This window comes from Prinia subflava, chromosome 8 (genome assembly GCF_021018805.1).
Source record: "Prinia subflava isolate CZ2003 ecotype Zambia chromosome 8, Cam_Psub_1.2, whole genome shotgun sequence".
Classification (NCBI taxonomy): domain Eukaryota; kingdom Metazoa; phylum Chordata; class Aves; order Passeriformes; family Cisticolidae; genus Prinia; species Prinia subflava.
Genome location: NC_086254.1, coordinates 29,037,827 through 29,058,511, shown reverse-complemented (window position 1 = coordinate 29,058,511; position 20,685 = coordinate 29,037,827). Strand labels below are relative to the sequence as shown.

At 54.0% G+C, this 20,685-nt stretch overlaps 1 protein-coding gene across 4 annotated transcripts; it reads right to left on the bottom strand.

Moving 5' to 3' along the window:
* Nucleotides 1–1,709: 1,709 nt before the first annotated feature.
* Nucleotides 1,710–20,483, bottom strand: GMEB2 (glucocorticoid modulatory element binding protein 2). Of its 4 annotated transcripts, none has more exons than XM_063404393.1 (10): nucleotides 16,775–20,483; nucleotides 14,047–14,204; nucleotides 9,578–9,675; nucleotides 8,754–8,884; nucleotides 7,247–7,350; nucleotides 5,804–5,961; nucleotides 4,540–4,611; nucleotides 3,874–4,011; nucleotides 3,224–3,346; nucleotides 1,710–3,044 (listed from the first exon to the last, which is right to left on the bottom strand). In XM_063404393.1, exons 1-10 carry the CDS (start codon nucleotides 17,459–17,461, stop codon nucleotides 2,398–2,400), a joined length of 2,316 nt encoding a protein of 771 aa, XP_063260463.1. In that variant the 5' UTR covers nucleotides 17,462–20,483; the 3' UTR covers nucleotides 1,710–2,397. The 4 variants fall into 4 exon arrangements, with proteins under 4 accessions (XP_063260463.1, XP_063260465.1, XP_063260464.1 ...); XM_063404395.1 differs by having other exon boundaries at nucleotides 14,047–14,201; nucleotides 16,775–20,482; XM_063404394.1 differs by having other exon boundaries at nucleotides 8,754–8,881; nucleotides 16,775–20,478.
* Nucleotides 20,484–20,685: the final 202 nt, after the last annotated feature.

The following is a 20,685-nucleotide window of genomic DNA, read 5'->3' as shown; positions in this document are numbered from 1 at the left end:
CTTCTTTGCTTTTCCTTCTGAGCCCTCATACCGCGAGCTGCTGACTCTGCCAAGCCCGCAGCTGCCCTCGGCAGGGCGGGGAAGCACCGGGGCACACTCGGGAGCAGCACAGCCACCCCAGGAGTGCAGCACATCACCGGGGCATCCCTGAACGTCCCAAGGGCTCTCTCGAGGGAGCCAGGGCCGCCCCATCGGCACCTCCCTGACAGGCTGCCCCCAGAGCTGCTGCAAAGGGAGTGAAGAATTGCACCAGCCCAAATCTGCCTGCTGAGCTTTTATTGCTTTGGGAGCTGTTTACATCCCAAGGAAGAGCTGCTTTGCAGAGCAAAGTACACCCACGCTGGGAATGCTTTGCCGGTGAGGTGATCTATAGTCTCCAGGGCAGGTAAAGGTGCACGGAGCCAGAGAAGGGCTGCTGCCTCCAGCTTGCTCTGCGCTGGCCCTTGCTGCCCACTGCTGCACCACACCAACAGAGACCTGACACAAATCCTGTCCCCCTCCATGCTCCACCTGGTGCCCTCTCAGATACCTTTAAAGAGGAGCCAGGAGGTCCCTCCAGCTGTCCCCTTTCCACCTGAACATTCCCCCTCCCACAGCCCCTGGATAACCTGGACGAGTTTGGCCAAAGCAGAGATGGCTGGAGTGGTATGCTCAGCCCAGGGCCAAGGCACCACCCTGGCACTGCTGGGGAAAGGTGTTGCAGAGGGACATTCACTCACCATTGCAGGACAGAAAGGGGGAATTCAGGCTGGAAACACACCTCAGGTGTGGCTCAGCACTGCTGCTCACGCTGGACAGGCAAAAGGCAGCTCAGGCTGATCACAACCCTTTATATGTCCTCGGTCTGACACGCTACTGCTGTCCCAAGTACAGAGATATGACAGCGATATCTTAGCAGCAGCCAGCTGGGAGGGAAAAACCTCTGATAAGGCAGGACTCCTCCTCAATTGTGGCCCCAGCTGAGTCTCAGCTAAAACGAAACAAAATCTAATGGTTCAGAAGAATAGATCACTTTTCTTCCTGATTACGTGTCAACTCCTCTAAACATAGGTTGGGGACCAGTGGTTATCAGCACTGGGTGCAGCCAGGCCACCCCAGCTGTGCCATGGACAGACTTAGGAGCCACATTTCAGGCTCCTTGCACACGCAGGGCCAGTGGGAACACAGAAGACATATACATTTATATTTAATAAAGTGTGTTCCTGTCCTGCCTTAGCCCCATTTCACAATCCCAGCTGTCACACCTGGACATAAAAACAAAATAAACCAGCAACGTTCTTTCAAAAAAATATTTATTACTCAATAAAGTGACCTGTCGTTGCTGCTGTTGCCAGATCAAGTTTGGAGAAACCCCAACACTCCAAGCACCCGGCTCCTTCCAGCCGGAGACAGCATGAGACACACAGGCCCTGGGGTGGGACCTGGTGAGAGTCGCAGCGAGTGGGGTGGCTGAAGGAGAACTGGAACCCGCTACAGAACAGCTGCTTGCTCCCAGCAGGGAGGGAATGGCAGCGTCCGGGTCCTGCAGGATGCTGGGGACACCAGGGTCCCCCCCTTGTGAGGAAGTGTGAGCTCCTTGGAGCACGGCCGTGGGGCTCAGCTCTGCACGCTCTGCAGCACGGCTCTGCCGTGCAGAACGAGCTTCCCAAGCAGGGCTTTGCTTAAAAATCGCCGTTGGCTTAAAAAAAAATCCCAAGAATGGATTTTCCTTTTTGAGAAAACTAGAAAAAGACCCTAAATCCTCAGAAGTCATAGCTCTCAGCCCTCTGGGTTCCTCTCTCCCTGCTCCCTCCCCAGCAGACCTGGGCAACGCCCATGCCCACTGTTGCAGCAGTTCCCACCTGTTTCTGCCACCCAAAGCCAGTGTCACACGCAAAACTCAGCGTCCCAGGGCCTGCACCCATGCTGCCAGAGCCCTTCCTGGTGTCAATGATTGTACACATCCACGGAATTCCTGCTCTTGGCATCCCTCTCCACGCCTGCAGCCCATAGGGAAGGGGAGCAGCCAGCTCCCTGCACACCAGACCCCTCGGCAGCTTCTTTTTGCTGCCGCCTTCTCCCTGCTCCAGCTATGCCTGCCAAGAAGGCTGGGCTGATGACCCAGAGCAGGAAAACTATTCCAAGAGAACAGGGGAGGAAAGCTTTATAAAAAATAAGCTCTTTTTTTCTTCCCTCCTCCAGACAAGGCATAGCATTTCTGCCTTTCCCTTCTCTGGGCATCCTTCCTCCCCCCTCCTTCCCTCTGACCTGAACCTCCTTGCTCCCAGCACGAGCTGCTCTGGGTCTTGTTAGCCCGTGCCCCTCATGCCACTGCTCCTCATCCCACAGCACAGCCAGAGAAGAGGCAGTTCCCCCCAGAGTGGCACGGCCAGCGTCCCTCCAGGCAAGTCCCCCCTCTCACTTCTGCTCCGCCTCATCAGCCACTGCAGTCACCTCGATGGCGGCGGCAGCGTGCTCATCCCCGGCAGCCTCGGTGGCACCGGACGGGACAGTCACAACCGTGCTCCCACCGGGAGCTATTTGTGTCACATTCTGGATGGTCGTGCCAAGTCCTGGGAGCGTCAGGAGCTGGAAGGGGCTCATCACCTTCACCACTGTGCTGCCGTCCTGGACCGCAGCCGTGCTCAGCACCGTCAGGTTGGAAGCGTCCGGGTGGATCTCCACCGTGCCGGGGAAGGTGGAGCCGGCAGAGGCCAGCACCGTGTACCCCCCCAGCAGAGGGGAGGCCGGGGAGCTGGCGGCGGGGGGCTGCGCTGGGCTCTTCCCCAGCACCGACGGAGGGAGGGCCGAGACCACTTTGCCAAGAGGGAGGTTGGCAACCTGGGACACCGGCACGCCGGGGGTGACAGCGAGCTGCGCTGGCTGGGACAGGACTTGGGAGGTGATGGCAGCTGGTCCGGAGGTGGCCCTGGTGAGCCTGGGGCGTTTCAGAGGCGTGGGAACGGAGACGGGTGTGAGGGTCATCAGGACATTGTTGAGATGCTGTGATTTGTGCTTCAGCTCCTTCGCTCGCTTGCGGTGCTCATCACACTGCTGCTCCAGAGCTGGAGAGAGAAGAGGTTTGGCTCAGCCTGGATCCTGGGCAAGCTTCCTAGAGGGCGGTGGCAATGCCTGGCGTGGCTGGTTGAACAACCACCAGCTTTAACACAACCCCCACTTTCTCAGCCCAGAAGAAAAGGTGCTGGCAGCGACGCCCGGTGCCACAGCGGTGTCCAGGGCATACCTGCCAAATCCCGTGTGTACTGCTCCCTCGAGCGATCCATCTGGCACTTGTGGCTGGCCAAGACCTTCTTGACCAGATCCAGCATCCCAAAGTTCTGGACTACGTTGTTTAGTAAAACAGCATCTTAAAAACAAGACACAGAATCTTTGAGAAAGCAAAATTTCCTGCGCAAGCTATCTGTGGCTTGGCAAAAGCCACACGACAACAAACACGTCCAGCTGAGACAGCCAAAATCTGCAGCAGGGTAATGCAAGAGGCTGGGGAAGAGGAGAAGGCAGAAGCCATGAGAAAGGGCAAGAGGTCACCGGCATGTAAACAGTCCTCTCCTGCCTAGCAGGGGTGATAAGAAATCTGCTGGCACAGTAGCTGCTTGCTGCATCGTTATTCCAATGGCCTAAATTCCACCTCAGCTCCCCAGCCAAGCATTTGTCCAGACCCAGAGCCAGCAGAGAGGAAGTCCCAGGCACAGGGAATTGGAGAACTGAGGTCACCTGAATTATCCTCAAGTGCAGCCTCACCGGTCAGCCAGAAATGAGATTTTTTTTATGATGATCTATGTCCCTATTGTGTCATCCAGCTATCCCTAAGGATAAAAAGAACCCACAAGCCCCTCTCCCAAGATGACTGACCACCCATGTCCAGATCCTTACCCCCGAGCTGCAGCGGGGGATCCTGTGCTCGCTGCTGCAAGCCCTTCATGGTCTCCACCAGCTCCTGGTGAAACTCATGGATCACTTCTTCCAGGAGACCACTGTCCTTCAGACCTTGCCAAAAAGCAAAGGTGTCATCTGGAGAAAGAGGAAGCAAGGGAGAGCCTCAAAATCCTCGGCAGGGTTTAATGGTGATCTGCTATGGGTTCCCTGTGGACACCCCTGCAGGGCTGCAGTCCTGCCAGGCTGGGAGGGACCCCTGAGGTCACAGGGCTGGGGCAAAGCTCAGCCAGAGCATGGACCCAAAGGAGGATATACTCTTCCCACCCCTGTCCCTCACCAACAGGACACCCTGCAACAGCCAGTAGCACCAAGGAGAATGATTTCATGACCCCTCTGATAAGAATTTTTTCACCCTGAGCCACATTTGGCCCTGGCTCTGATATGTTGGTGCTTGGAAACAACTTCATCCCAAGGTTGCACAGCCAGGCTGCACCCCGGTGGGACAAACACAGTGCTATTCCATAAGCAGCGAAGGAACAATCCCAGTGGAGGTTCATGCAAGGCTGCTCTGGTAACAGGGTCCTTCCCGCTCCTTACCCTGCTGCTTCCCTCTTTCCCCACATCTCCTCCACCCAGCGAGCCCTGCGGGAGCCCAAGCCATACCTCCAATGCTGGTGCTCCAATCGCTGGCATCCTCGCATGTTTCTATGGTTATTGTAGCCGGGGATCCGTTCACTGCAACCAATAGCAAAAAAGAAGAGAAAAAAATTCCCAGGTCCTGATTCTTCACTGTATTTTCACAGGCTGTTTCCAAGGGAAGCACTCCCTTGCTGCATTTCTGTGACTTCTCCTTCATATTGCACAGGATCACATCTGTTTGAATGCAGATCTTAATGCTGAACAGAAATGCCCAAGTGGTTGTGGTGCCAGCTGTACTTGTTTTCCTACACTGGAGTGCAATCCCCAGGGATTGCTCCTGCAACCTTTGCAGTACAGGAACACATGCTTGAGAGCAGCATTTCCCTCCCGTTCCCCCCTGCAAACACAGCAGCACTGCTCAGCGTAAAAGTCAAACAGATTTAGAATCTGATTTTTTGGCCTTTTTACCCAGCCACTGTTTGCCTGGAGGGTTTCTAAAGCCTCCAAGGGAAGAGCAGCCCCCTCCCCACTGCACAGGGATGCAGGGGGGATCTCTCCTTCCCTCCAGCTCTGCCAAATCTCAGCAGTTTTGTTACCATAGAGGCAGGGAACAGGCGTCACTCATCCTGTGCGCAGGAGCGGGATGGATGGGAATGTGGCCAGAGCCCCACAGAGCTGTGCAGAGCCTTTGGAATGCTCAGTTGCAGCCATTAAACCCAGTCCCTCTGCTCCTTTACTCCGCAGCTTTCAGGGCTCTGGTTATTTCAGCACAGCCCAGCAGCTGGCAAACATCTCCTGGTAATGAGCTCATGTCGAACAGGGGGGCTTGGGCTGTGCTGTGCATCAGCATCAGCTTCCACCACAATACCAGGATGTGGTGGATGGGTGCTCACAGAGCCAGCCAAGGGGTTTATCCTGTCTCAGAAGACCACCAGGAGCTTGGAGTGTGGGGCACTTTGGGGGCTGTTCTTAATGCTCAGGGGCAAAAGGAGCTAAATATGAAAGTATTTCAAAATTAGAATGCTTTCTAATTAAACAGTTGCCTGTAATTATAGGTCAGATTCATAAAATCAGAGAACGGTTTGGGTTGGAAGGGACCTCAAAGCTCATCTCATTCCAACCCCCTGCCACAGGACACCTTCCACTAGACCAGATTGCTCCAAGTGCTGTCCAACCTGTCCTTGGACACTTCCAGAGATGGGGCAGCCCCAGGGACTTTGGTTCTGTGGCATTTCTGTGCTTGGATGCATCAAAGCCCCAGGTGAGGGTGAGGAATGGCTGCACGTACCATCGGCAGAGGCGGGAGTCAGAGGGATGTACTCTGTCGATGTCTGGCTGGTCAGGGACACCCTGGCTCCAGTCAGGTCGATTTTGGTGCTCCGGCAGGTGTTGGAACAGACCTTTGTGTGCTGGTAGAAGTCCAGCTCTCCTGAGTCCATAATCTTCCTGAAAGACAGGGAGCAAGCACAAGGACAGGCACATCAGCAACAGCTAAGAGGTCTGAGATGAAGCTCCTGGCGGCCTTCACCCCAAACTTCTGAGTTCCAAAATGCCAGGAGAGCAGGCAGAGCCAACTGGAGCCCTTACTGGGACTGATTAACTCATTTCTTGAGGAAGGAAGGGGAAAAGACAGCCCCTATCTGGTCCCATCAGCACATCCCCTCTGAAGCTGCAGCTTCCAGCCAAAGGGTCAGCTGGAGTCTCAGCTCACAGTGAGACCACAGGGAGCTTCTTCCTTGTTTCTTTGACTCTATAGCTCAAAAGGAGACAGGACATAACCCTATTTATAAACTAAAATCAGGTCTCTCATCTCAAAGGGAGTGGCAACACTGGAACATGGGATATTCCAATCCAAGAACCTTATCTCCAAAACACTCCCAGGCTTTGCTGGCCAACAACCACCTCAGCTTACCAAGATTTGCTCCCATGGGCTGCTGCGTTTGCCTTCTGACATTCCCCTCTAGATTTTTTTTTTTCTCTCAAAGCCCTGCCTTGACAAAGTCTAAACCTATTATGCAAAATTTATGTGGAGCAAAAGCTGCTTAAAAAGAATATGGGAGATGCCTGCATTGAAGCAGAAGAATACAGGGAAAGGCAATGTCACCCTGTGAAAAGAGCACAAAACCACTGACAATTCCTGGGGAAAGAGGTGATTCTTTTTCATCCGGCCCAAAGGCAGAGAAAGACTTTAATTAAATCACAGACTGAGGCTGGTGTTCAGGAGGACCATAGAGGAATTGAATTACTGTAGTTAATACTAGAGAAGAGAAATGCTTGCAATAAAGAAGGTTTGTTTGGTTTTTTTTGGTTGTTTTTTTTTTTTTGCCAAGGATTTATTTAGAAGTGATGTCAAGCAGGAGTGCTGCAACCAGAGCACTGGTGATGACCAGACTGATTTCATTTGGTGGGTCATGCTGAGAATCCACAGACAGCATGGCCCAATCACCAACAGCCCTTAAAATTTCCAGTGTCCCTACAGCAGCTGGAAACTCAGAGTGGTTCAAGCCCTGGAAAGACTAGAGAAATATTTCTTTCCCCAAATTATTCCCTAGGCACAAGGAAAGAACAAAGCCATTGGGCAGACCACATTTGGGACCAGGCTGTCATTAAGACAAACATTTAGTTTTGTTCATTTGCTCCCTGAGCAACAAAACTGCCATTCCAAAGGTTGTGTTGCACCCCACCAGAATCCCCCAGAAGGAAGTGTCCAGACACAAAGGGAGGCACTAACCGCAGCATGATCCCGTTCATCCGGATCGCTCGCTTCCAGTCCTTCAAGGTCGACTTGCCTGCCAGGTGGACAAACTCCTTGGGGCTGATTAGGTGATCATGAAACTGCAAAAGGCAGGGGTGCAACATCAGTGCCACAAGCCATAAACGAGCCAAGGGTGCCCTGTGAGCAGGGTTCAGCTGGAGCCTGGTAGCGTTTCCCCGTGCCTGGCAGTGGCTGCAGCCTCCACGTGCCACTGAACACCACCAAAACAGATGGCTGCCAGGCACTGCCCACCCCACAGAACAGGGCACAAGGTGGAAAGATTAAAGCCAAACGTTGCTGTCACAGATGGTTAGTTAACACCTGCTCCAACCTAAGGGTTCAGGGAGTGCCCAGCTCAGGCAGGACAGCTGGGAAAACACCCATACCTTGTGCAAAGTATCATTAACAGCAGGGAGCTGCTCACGCTCCCACTAACAATGGACTCAGTGAAAGCTGGGCTGCACTGCTAATATTTGGATCCAAAGGCACATTATGTCCTATAGGAGAGAGGGAAGAAGCCCATTTGGTCTTTGACCTCATGCTCTCGAACCCAACCACTGGTATGATGAACCTCTGGCCTCTGTGGGAGCGCACACCCACTGCCAGAGCAAACCAGCTTCAGGGAGCTGGCACACACCGTGCCAACTCTTCCCTTCCTTTTATTGCCCTACACACCCAGCTGTGCCTGAACCCACACGCTGACCTAACAGCAACCAGCAGGATCACAGGATTATAGAATCACTAAGGGTGGAGAAGACCTCCAAGATCCTCGAGTCCTACCATGACCCAGGCAGTCCTCTTAAGAGGTGCCTTACAGCCCACCTCAAAGGATTTCCCAAATCCAGGCCTCCTCTTTCTCATGGCCATGCTGACCAACACAGAGCAGCTCACTCTTACTGTATGAGAAACTGCATCTCTGAACAAGGACAAAGACTTCAGTGCAGAGAGGACAGATTTTAGTAGGCAGCAGCATCTATCCTCTGCCTCATGGATAGAGGAGACCATCTCTGCTGGGAAGGGCAAGGACTATCCTTTGGGAGCCTGAGGAGACTCTCCCTCAGCAGGGTATTGTTTAGGCTGTGTACAAATGCCAGCAATGACTCACACATGGCATGTTCCTGAATTTATGCAAATTTTAACCATGAGTTACCCAGGACACAGCAGGCAACTCTTCAGGAGGTCCTCAATCAATACATTTTTCAAACTATCAACTTTCCAACTGAGCAGAACTGCAAGTGTCCAAATTTCTCAAAATTTCAGTAACACATTAAATGGAGGCACCATCTTTCCAGCCAGAACTACGCAATTTAATCAGGACAAATATCAGGTACCCAGCCCCAGGAAAATGCCATCCTTTCCTACCACGACATGGTTCTGATGCAAAGCAGCTGATCAAAGCTCATCACAACCAGGAGAAACCAGGTGACCTCACTATGTAGGCAAGGGGAAAGCACAAGGCCAGTGCCGGGCTCTCTGTTCTCACCTGCACACATTTCACGTTGATCCCGGGGCACACAAACTTCCTCCAGATGAGGTTGGCTTTGCTGTCCCCGCAGGTGATGGGGTAGACAATCTCTGCCTCCAAACTGTCCTCATCTTCAGCCATCTTCACTTCTCACAGGGATCAGAGGAAGGGACAGATCAAAGAGAAACATGAGCCACAGCTCCTGATTCATGTGCCTGAGCCACACATGCAATGATGGTTTTGAAACTCAGAAATAATAATAATAAAAAGTATATGATGCATGGGGGGGTGCTGGGGTTTGTGGTCACCACTCACTTGCACTTTGCTATGAAAGCATCCAAACACCCAAATTTCTCAGGCAAAACAGCCCAGGCAGATTTGTGCCAATCCAGCTGCAGCTGAGCACAGGGAAGTCATCCATTCTTGATAAAAAAAGAATGATGTTATCTGGGTGGGGTCACCCTTGGGTTTAAGTCAACTCCAGCCCAGCAGATCAGTCTTTGTTCCCTAAACTCACTATTTCTTGCAACCACAGCCAGCAAGTTGCTGTAAAACTGAGATCCCTGTGGCAAGCTGGAATGGCAGGAGCCAGGCTGGACACAGGGACTCATTCCGGACCAGGAGAGGGCAGCAGCAGCCCAGCCAGCCACTGCCAGCTCCCTGCTGTCACCACACCCCCCTGGATGCTGGCAGAGCATCCCCAGGGCCCACAGGAGAACACCCCCGGAGCCCCAGCAGCTCTGCACAACAGTGCTTGGACTGTCCCGTCTGACACCAGCGCAGGGCTGGGCACACCGGGGTGCTGGAGCTGGCACCAGGGGCTGTGGAAAGAGCTGACCTACCTAGAACCGCTTCCTTCAGGTCTGTGGAGGCTGTGAAGGCAGCAGCAGCTGCAGCAGCTGCATTTTCAGTCTCCAGAGTGTCTTCGTTGATGTCACCACTGGGAAGAGAGGCAGAGGCATTCTTAAGCCATGTGGCTGTGCCACCCCCACACCCGATGCCCTGTGGAGACAATTGCCTCAGAAGTCCCTCGGATCACATTTTCCCACAAGAGCTACGAGTCAGCTCTGGGTTTGGGAGGCTCAGATCCATTTTTTCATGTGGAGATGAAGAACCCCACAGCAGGCAAGCCCCTGTCAGCAGCCTGGCCTGCTCTCTCTTGCCTCCCCTTTAATCCCAGCCCTGTAGATCTGCCTCCAGCCCAGCCCATGCTGGAGAGCTGGCATGGAGAGATGCTGTCAGCACAGCCCCTTGCTCAGAAGTCACTGCCAGCCTTTGGAAGCTTTGCTTCAGATTTCCCCAGGAAAAACATGTGTGAAACATGCTGTTGCTGTCTGGGCAATGAACTGGCTGAATCCCCTGGTATGCAGGATGATTCAGGGAGCAGGACCTCAAGGAGCCACAGAGACTCCATAAAGGAGCTGGACAAACCCCAAGAGCAGATCTGTGAGCAGAGATAACATGAGCTACAGACATTTGCAATACAACCTCTGAGCTTCTTAAAATTTGATATATCCATGATATTAATTAATAGCTGGCTATCCAATTGCTTCCACTGTCCTCACACTGAGATCTCAGTCTCCTCTGGGTGCTTTGCCCATGGAGTCACACAGAGGGTCCTGCACAGCACCCACTCCTTTGGTGTTCTCCCATCCTCACTCCTTTGTTATGGCAATATGCAGGCCCAAGCCCCTCCAAGGAGCTTCCCACACTCAGGGGGAACAGGCACCTCTGGCTGGGATGTGGGACATGCTCCTCACCCCCTTGGCTTTGGAGGGGAGGTCCAAACAGAGGGAACCCTGATTGGTGCCCTTGTGGATCCCACCTGCACATCACAGCCAGCACTCAGCAGGGACCATTCCCAATGGGTTTTCATAGAAACACAGAATGGTTTGGGCTGAAAGGGCCCTTAAAACTCATCTTGTTCCAAGCTCCTCCCATGGGCAGGGACATTTTCCATTTCCCAGGTTGCTCCAAGTCCTGTCCAACCTGGCCTCAAACAATTCCAGGGATGGGACAGCCACAGCTTCTCTGGACAGCCAGTGCCAGGGCCTCACCACACTCACAGGGAACAATTTCTTCCCAATATTTAATCTAAGATAGATTTTTCAGATGTATGTTTGGTGGTGTTACTGAAGCTGACTAATTGCTGCAGAAAGCTTGACCTGCAGAGGCAGGGGGAGAAATACAATTAGCTTTTTACACACTTTGGCATATAAACTCCCTAGGAAAACTCCAGAGAGAAAATAAACCTGAGACCTCCCTCAGTTTGATACCACAGATGAATTAAAAGACAGTCCTAGTGACTCACTGGCAACCACATTTCTCACCCGTGAGGCCACGGGGACAAGGAAATTCAAGAGCAACTGGTTTTTCCCTTCTGGGCTCCTAACACACAGCTCCAGGGTGGAACTGCAGCTTCAAAGCATCCCTCCCCTCAGCAGCTGCAGGGCAGGTTCCTGTGGGGAGCATAAGAGATAAGGAATGGTGTGGGCGGCAGCTCAGCCTCACCAGGTGAGTGGCTCGGAGATGCTGCTCCAGAGACAGGGGAGACAGGTCCTGCTGTGACAGAAAGATGGACACAACTCTGCCCCTGCAGCTCACAGCCACCACCAGCCCAGAGCCCTGCAAAGCATGGGGAGGGTAACGTGAAAGGACTCGAAAAGGTAAACTCTGAGCCAAGGCATTTGCACACAAGTGATCATTACATGAGTGGCAGAATGACAGAAGAACAGAAGAATTCTAACCTGGGGCCTCCCATCAGTTTGCTGCTGGGTTCTCACATTTCTTCAGGGGAAAGGCCAGCAGTGGCACTTCAGCAGGGTGCCCGAGGAAAAAGCCCCCTCTAGCATCCCAGCACCCCACAGCCCTGACCTGCCTCCAGATCAAGAATCTCCACCAACTTACCAGAAGAAACCCCCCAGAAGAAAAGTCAGCACCTTTCAGAGCTTCCTCCAGGACTCCACTGCATTTGCACTGCTCCAAAAAATGACCGAAAGACACAACTGGATGGGGAGGAATAACCCAGCCCATGCCTTAAACCTCCAGAGGAAAACAAACAAACCAACTCCCAGCTTGTACAAAAAATTCAGGCAACTAAGTCTGTGTCTGCCATGGACATGTACGGGAGAGAAAACCACAAAAAAAGCGATTGTCTCCACGCTGTTTCTCCCATTCCAGGGCAACAGACTGAGGCAGATGCAAGAGAAAACACAAACACCTTCCAAGGCCCAGCAGTGCAGCCCCCCAGCTGGCCCTGCCTTTGCCAGTTGCCATGACGAAGGCAGGGGAGGATGGTTCTCATCTTCCTCCCCAGGAGGATCCATAAACCAGATGGGAGGAAGAGAAGAAAGCACGTGCAGATAACTCAGTGGGCTGGCGTCTCCTTTCTTTTCTGTTCCTGCCTTGCCTGGAAACTTGAAAGAGAAAAGTCTCCCCCAGAATTCTGTGCTGATCAGAAATATAAGAACCTCATCAGAGCACCCAGCAGATCCCCTCCTCTTGCAGACCAAAGAGAAAAGCTTCTTGCTCATTATTATTTTCCAATTTCTCTCAGCCTTTTCCTTAAGAATACATGAACTAATTAAGCTCTTAACAACTGGTTGTATAAAGGGTTATTTTAATAGCAAAACCATACCCAGATGAGCACGAAAAGAAGGCACCAACCCTCAAGCTGACTTTGGTTTAACCCTCACAAGAGGCAAGTTGAAAGCTCCCCATGAGAGTGGTAACTGAGTCAACACCAAGGGATCCCAGCCCGTGCCTGCAGCTTCTCTCCTGACACCAGCTGCGACTGCAGAGTGGGAAATGGAGGAGCCAGTGCCACTGTGGCATTGCCCCAGAAGGAGCAGAGCCTGGTGGGGGCAACTGTGCAAGGCCACACAGAGACTGTGCGTGGCTCGTGCTGCCACCCACCACCAGCCCCGCTGCCCTGCTCAGTGAGGGGAGTCAGGCAGGTTTTACTCTGTGACCCCAAAATTCACATCCTTCCCATTAACCCACTGCCATCCCCAAGATGCATTCTGCATCCAAGAGCAGCCACATCCCAAGTGTCACATCTGGCTGCTTCTCCACTGAGGGAGACAAGGGAGTCTCCACGGGACAGAAAACAAGAGAAGTAGAGCCCTTCTTCCCCACCATCACTACTCCTCTGGAAATTGAAAAGGTTCTTGGAAACACTGACTCAGGACGTGGAGGAAGAACAGGGCAGAGATCTTGCCCATTCCAGCACCAACAGCTCTTGCCTCTGCCTCTCCCTGCGCATTCTTTACCAAAACCTAATCTGTTAATGGGCTTTATCTCACTTCCAGCAGCACAAAGGGAGGCACCTGGACTGAGCTGTCGCCTTCTGCCCTGCCCAAAGCCTCAGGGCACTGACACAAAGACACGTTTGAGAAAAGGAGACAAATATCTTGTGGAGAGCAATAAACAGCCAGTCAACACCCACTTATTTCAGACAAACCTGCCTGGATGCAGCTGCAGGTGTGAATTTGGATTTTCTGGCCACTGAAAGAACAAAACACACAAAGGGCTCTGGGCTCTGTCCCACTCAAAAAAAAAAAAAAAAAAAAAAAAATCCAAAACGATAAATAAAGTAAAGAGTCCATTGATATGTGGGCCTTCAAGGCACCAGCCAGGCTCTTTGGCCATGGCCAACCTGCCACTGAACAGACCAAATCTGAACAAACAGCAGCCCTGAATCTGAAATGCCAACAGAAAAGGCAGAAATTGGGCAAAACAGCAGCACTTCCACAATCAGACCTTCACTCTGTTCTTCAGAGCAGCGCATTCAGGACATCGTTTCAAGGACACCTCCCTCACTCCTGTTGCAGGCAGTGGAGGTTCCTGCAAAGCTCAGCCAAAACCCAGCCAACCCCAAACCTTCAGGAAGGGGAGCCCAGCTGCACCACCCTCAACGTGGTGAGGACAGGCTTGTCTCTTGGAGTTCAGAGTTCAGTACAGCCCTCATGAAATAAATAGCAGAAAAACACTGATTTAGCTACTGGTGTCCTGTTCCACCTGGATTCATGTCCATTCCAACATCCAAAACCACTCAGAAAAAGGTATTTGGGGTTGGTCTTTTTTCCCCCCATCAAAAGAGGGAAAGAGTGGAGCCTGTTCTGCACAGAGCTGCAGAGTCCTGGGTATAGGAAGCCCTAGCAAGGAACTGGACACTCCATGGCCACCACTGAGGTCCCCACAGCGAGCAGGGATTCAGGAGGAAGCAGCAGGGGATCAAATCCCAACTCACAACCACGCGTGGGAGGGTTTCCAGCACGTCCCCTCAGCGTGCACCATCTCCATCTCTTACCCGTGCTGGGACAGGTTGGTGGTGACCAGCACTGTCTTCACCTCCTCCATGCCACTGCTGTCCACGGTGCCGTCTGGCGTGGTCACCACCACCACCTCCTCCATGTGGACACTGACGTCCGGCGTGGCCATCGCGGGAGGGCCGTCAGTCACCAGCTGCTTGTGGAGAAACGGGGAGAAGCCCAGAGTCAGAAGGTCTCCCTGCTGAACTCGGTCATGGAAGGATCCTGGGTGTGCTGGGAGCAAGGAGAGAAGGGATTGCAGGGACCCCATGTTGTGAAGGAGAAGGGGATGAGCAAATCCCCAAGTGCTCCATGCCAGGAGGAAGGATGAGGGGAAGCTCAAACCAACACACACTCTGCAGGCTGGGTGAGAATGATGGGCATGGGTGAGACTGGGGTGCAGGAGGTGAAGGGCAGAGTGTGAAAGAGGTCCAAAAAAAAAATGTTCCTGGCATCCACCATAAGCGCTATGAAGATACTCAGTTTGAAGGTGCATTTCCAAATGTATTTCAAACTATCTCACGATTTCACACTGTTGGAGGAGCTTGTCACTGTCTCCTCCACAGTAGAACGGGGATTGTTCCCTCCTCCAAAGTCACACACACAAAAAAAATCAAATTAAAAAAGCACATCAAGCCTGCAGAAACAGTGACATCTGGAAACTATTTCAAAGTGTGCATTTCTAATAAATCAGCAATAGATGTAAGACAGCACTCCCTCTCCAGCTCTCTTGGAGCCCCTTCAGGAACTGAAAGGGACTCCCAGGTCTCCTCAGAGCCTTCTTTTCTCTGCTCCAACTCTCTCAGCCTGTCTCCAGAGTAGAAGCACTCCAGCCCTCAGAGCATTTCCATGACCTCCTCTGGACTCACTCCTGCAGCTCCACATCCTTCTGATGCTGGGGGCTCCAGAGCTGGATGCAGCACTGCAGGTGAGGTCTCACCTGAGGACAGCAGAGGGGGAGAATCCCCTCCCTTGCCCTGCTGCCCACAATGCTGGGGATCAGCCCAGGCATGGAGAAGTCGATGCCCACAAAGCATCTCCTATAGCACCTACAGCACTGGTGCAGTCCACGCAGAGACAGGTAAGGGAACACCTTGTCCAGGTGTGGCTGTTCCAGGCTCAGAGCCCCACGGAGTACTCCAAGCAGTGGCACACAGCACAGCAGAGATGCCACCTGGCTCCCACCCCTTCCCCAGGCCACGGCTGGAGCAGAGCACTGACCCAACATGTCCAGTGTGACTTCACAACCAAGTTCATGCCCTGCAGAAAACACCTGCCTGACCCACAGGGACACCACGAGGTGCTCTTTACCTCCACAGAGCCCACAGCGTTTGTCCAAGGTGGAATGGCCCCTCTGTACCAGCCCAGCACAAAGCACCAGCAGAAGCACTTCAGTTTTCACAGTGGCATGGATGATCAGCTGCCTCCAGCTCAACCACTCCAATTTTTGTTGTCACTCTATCCCTACTCTTGTCCTTCATTTTGGGGTAGAACTCCTCCCACAATATTAGCATCACTCACAACACGCCTGAGCTGGAACTGGGTTTCAGGATGCTCCAGACATCCTGCCCAGCATCATGGGATTGAACTCCACGTGTGTTGCTCAGATGCCTCTGGGCAGGAGCCAGCACTGAATGGACAAAAAGTGGGCTAAAAACATAAGTAATCTAAAAAGTGGCTAAAAACACACCAGCAGTGGGGCTGTGGAAGAGGACGAGGGGCACTCAGGGTGTCCATGCATGTCCCTCCTGCTGCACCTTGCAGGGTGCTGAGACTGTGTCAAGGGTTGTGGGAAAGATCTGGGGTAAAGTGAGGAAAAAAATAAAAAAGGGGAAAAAACCATAGCACAACTGGGAGAGGAGAGAGATTTTTGGGGTGCAGCATCAGGAAGGCAGAAACCAGGAAGAGAGACTGTGGGCAGCCAGCAAGGCTGAGCACAGAGAGGGGGATGCAGAGAGGGGATGCACGGGGAGGTGGCTTCAGAGGGGCTTAAACAGCGGTGCACAGGATGGGGTGGGGGGGGTCATGGGGGTACAAGAGGGCATGCAGGGCTACATGGAGAGAGGACACGGAGAGCAGCACAGGCAGCACGGGTGGGGGGCTACACGAAGAGGAGGGTGCAGGGGAGCTGCAGCTGCACGAGGGTGGGGGGGACACATGCTGGGGGCTGCTTGGGTGGGGGGCTGCCCGGAAGAGAGCGGCAGGGAAGCTGCAAGACGATGGAGAGCGGCCTCTAGGAGGGGGGAAGAAGACACGAGTGCGGCACAGGGGGACACAGAGCGGGGGTGCCCGGGGGTCTGCGGCTGCACGGCGGGAGGGGGGGCGGTTTGCGGAGCGGGGTGCCCGGCGGCGGAAGGCGCTGCACGTGGAGGCTGCCCGGGGAGGGTCTCACGGGGCCGCCGAGGCGGGCGGGGGGCGGCGGGCGGGCAGGGGTGCCCCGAGTGTCGCCGCGGTGTCCCCGCCGCGGTGTCCCCGCCTCGGCCCCGTTGCGGGGCGGCGCGCGCGGGAGGGGGTTGCGGGGGGGCGAGAGGGGCGCGTGGGCGCGCTCCCGCTGGCAGGGAGGAGGAGGAGGAGGAGGAGGAGGAAGAGGAGGAGGCGGGGGGGCCGCGGGGCGGGCGGGCGGCCGGGCGCTGCCGCCGCCGCCGTAACGTCCTGACGCTCCGCAGGGACCCGGGCGGCGCGTGCGGCGGAGGCCCTGCGGCGGGCGAGGCCGCGCCCGGCGCTTACCTCGGGCCGGGGTCCCGCGAGCCCCGCTCGGGCTGCGGCGGCGGGCGCTGGGGCCGGGCGGCGGTGGGCGCGGGCAGGGCGGCAGCGGGGCCGGGGGGAGCGGGGCTCCGCCGCGCGGCTTTCGGGCCCCGCGCAGGCGCACGGCCCGCACCGGCTACCGAGACTTATTTGGCGCGGGCGCCGCGGCCCGCGCTCCCCGTGAAATAGGGACCGGGCGGGCGCTGTGCGCCTGCGCCGCCGCCGGGCGGGGGTGGGAGGGGGCGCGGCGCGCGCTGCCGGGGGTCCCCGCGCGCGGGGTCCTGAGGGGGAATCCCCCCGGTGTCCCCTCTGTGTCCCCTTGTGTCCCCCGTATCCCCCGTGTCTCTCCCGTGTGTCTCCCGGCTGCCCCCGACCCGTGCCCTCCGTGTCCTCCTCCTGGTTCCCGCTGCCCCCCGTGTCCTCTGTGTGTGTCCCCTGTGCCCCGCACCGTGTACCCTGCGTGTCTCGCTTTGGCATCCTACATGCTCCCCGTGTCCCCTGCGTGTCCCCCTCCAGGGTTCTGCATGCCCCCCGTGTCCCCTGTCTGTTCCCCCCCGGGCTGTGTGCACCATGCGTGTCTCCCGACTGTGCCTCCTGTGTGTCCCTCATGTCCCCATCTGGGGTCGTGCATGACAACTCTTCTGCATGTCCTTTTTCCAGGTCCTGCATGCCTTCTGTGTCCTCTCTGTGTATCCTCTGTATGTCCCCTGTTCCGCCTCCTCATTCCTCTGTGCCCCCCATGTCCCCTGTATCCTTTTCCCAGGTTCTGCATCCCCCGTTGCCTCCTCTGTGTACCCTGCATGTTCCCCTTAGGCTGTGTGCCCCTCTGTGTGTCCCCCAAGCCCTGTGTCCCTCTCTGGCTCTCCAGGGTTTTGTGAAAGCCCCCAGCTGTCCATGGCTGAACACATCCTTGAACACTTCCAGGGATGGGGCAGCCACAGCTTCTCTGGGCACCCTGTGCCAGGGCCTCACCACCCTCACAGGGAAGAGCTGCTTTTCAATATCCCATCTAAACCTGCCCTCTGCCAGTGTGAACCATTCCCTTGTCACTCCATACCATTGTCCAAAATCTCTCTCCATCTCTCTTGGAGCCCCTTTAGGCACTGGAAGGGCCTCTAAGGTCTCCCCAGGGCCATTTCCAGCATTTAAAAAATGCCCTTGGCCAGTTTGATGCAGGGTCTGTTTTCCTATTTGAGTCACCCCCAAGGTGCTGCTGGTCCTTTTCAGCACTAAGTCTTGAGCTGTGACTCTGCTCTCCGTGTTTCCCCAGCCATGACAAGCTGTCACAGGATTTGGTTAATTTCTGCCGTTTCTGTGCCTGTGAGGCCAAATTTGGGAGGCACTCAAGAATTTCTCAGGGAGGACTTTTTGCATGATTTTACCACATTGCACTTCTTCTGTGAGTAGGTGGGTAACACGTTCTGGGAAGGAATGAGCGAGGCCAGAGGCCCCAAAAGTCGTGAATCCCTTTTGGAAAAACTCGCTATGTTTTCATTCCGTCAGCTTTTCACAGCTACTGGGTGGGTGGCTTTTCCTGACAGGTGTTCAGGTGGTGTTTGGTCTCTTTAGTATTTTTTACACAAATTCCTAATGATCCTGTCTGATACATTTGTGGTGCTTTATTTCATGCTTTTCTTTTCTCCCAAGGCTCTTCCTTTATTTTTTTTCTTATCCCCATTCAAACCAACCCTGCCTGATAACCAGCTGCCACCTCTATTTCCCTCATGTTCCCCCTCACCCTCAGTCTACCCAAGCTAATACCATTAAAGTGATATTCCACAAGGAATTGTATTTCTTTTCCTTCCCCAAGATAACCAGCGGTGACCAGCGTGGTTAAATCACCCACTGGAATTGGTGACTCCCTTTTCCATGGAAGCATGTCTATCTCTCCACTGCTGTTGTCTTCCCTGGCAGCTGCTTCCTCAGGATCCCAGTGGGGTTGGACAGGACAGATAAAAGGTCCCTTTTTCCACTAAACCATCTCCCTACAGTACCCCAAAACAGCAGCCTTATCAAGGTGGTAAGAAGGCAGCAAATCCTCAGTAATGCTGCCTTACTCCAGTTTTCTGAGTCAGTGGCCTCTTGGAAAGCAAAACCTGGCTTTTGCTGTCAGATCCCAGGATGCAGGAAGGTCCCTGGGCTCCTTCTAGTACAGAGAGTGGGATGATTTCACCTCCTGGCACCTAATCTGCTCCCTGCTCTGCCCCTTTATCAGTGGGCAGACTCGCTCCAGCCATGGTGCCAGTGAGGCTGCTGAAACAGGGTGAGCTGTTATTTTTCAAACGAAATCACTCTGCAAAATTTCTGTGTCTTGCCTGCCCAGGAGAGCTTTTGCATTTACTTTGGCAGAGTCTCTGATCCCTTCCCTTACTCAGGCACAGCTCAAGCACTTTGTAGGGGGCCCTTCAACAGTTAGGTAGGTATTTTGTATTCTTGACTTGATTTTGATTTTTTGCCCGGGGAACTCTCGGTGTGGCATGGAGTGACAGGACAAAGGGCACTGACAGAGGGCAGGGTTAGATTGGATATTGGGAAGAAGTTCTTGGTGAGGTTGGGGAGGCCCTGGCAGAGGTTGCCCAGAAAAGCTGTGGCTGCCTCATGCCTGGAGGTGTTCAAGGCCAGGCTGGAGAGGGCTTGGAGCAACCTGGGATAATGGAAGGTGTCCCTGCCCATGGCAGGGGGTTGGAACCAAACGATTCCTTGGTTCTATGATTTTGTGGGTGCTTGAGTGTGGTTCAAGCCTTCGATATTGTGTCTTCAGCACTCAGCCCTGCAGGGCTGCACACTGGGCGGGGCTGGAAGGTGGTGGGAGCCTCTCCACAATTCCTTCCACTCCTCCCGCCCCATCCTGCCCCAACAGATCCCATGCCTCTGTGGTTTTCTCCTTCAGATCATGAAAGGATGAAGGATGTCTTGAATGTCTTGAATTAAATAGTTAGGAGGTAACCATGCTTAGTTTCATCAATATATCTCAAACTGTCTGGCACCAAGAACTGTGCCTGTTTTCCTAGGACAAATGCAGAGGTTTACTTTACTATATCCATGTTTTAGAAGAGCCTGGGCTAGTGGACTGTATCAAATCTCAGAGGAAAAGTGAGCAATGCTGCGTTTGCAGTCAGGTTGTTATCTCCAGAATCAGGAAGGTCAAGCTGCAAAAATAGAATTCCTGTTTGTGCGGGCAGCAGAGTCCTGAGGACATGTGGGAAAAGCATCAGGCATGGGCTGCTTGCCACTGCCACCACTGTGATGGCCCCAGCACTGTCCTGGCACTGTCCTCCTGGCACTGTCCTCCCTGCCATTACAGAACACTGCCCTGGGAATTAAAATTTACCCCCCTGCCTTCCCCTCGGTTTGTCTCCTTGTGCACCGAGTGCTGCTGAGCTCTGTGGAGTCTCCCACACTGATTATTTTGATGGGATCACAAGATGTGGGACAGCCCAGGAGGATGCTGCTATTTCAATATCCCCTCAGGGACAGGGAGGACAGTGGCCAGTGACATTGGGCACCTCCTGTGGTGGCAAAAGCCCTCCCCAAAAGGCAAGTGGGGAAATCTTTCCCCTGCAGCTCAGCCAGGCACCCTCCCCCACATGTCCTTGTGGATTACAAACTTCCCTGTTTTCACTTGCAGCTTTTGGACATTTTTGTGTGCCTGGCTCCAGGGCTGGGGTTGGGAGTGCTGGCCATGCAGGGTCTCATGGGCTGGGGTCCCATCTCCTGAGGACTAGAGCCCTGCTCCCACCCTCTCTGTCCAGCCCAGGCTGGATCCTTTCTCAGGAAAAGCTCATGAAGTAAGCATTGGAGTTTTAAATAAAGAAGCTCATGTGGTTTCTAAAACTGCATTTGTTGTATTTGTAACTGTTTTATATCTTTTTCCATCTTCCAGTGTAAAGACT

Bases quoted from the DNA above. Each gene is read 5' to 3' on its own strand.
- GMEB2 (XM_063404393.1), bottom strand. From the start codon at position 17,461: ATGCAGGACCTGGAAAAAGGACATGCAGAAGAGTTGTCATGCACGACC. The intron at 14,205-16,774 runs GTAAGCGCCGGG...TTTCTCCACAAG, and splicing joins TCGCGGGACCCCGGCCCGAG to CAGCTGGTGACTGACGGCCC. The intron at 5,962-7,246 runs GTTAGTGCCTCC...CCTGTCTTTCAG, and splicing joins ATGAACGGGATCATGCTGCG to GAAGATTATGGACTCAGGAG.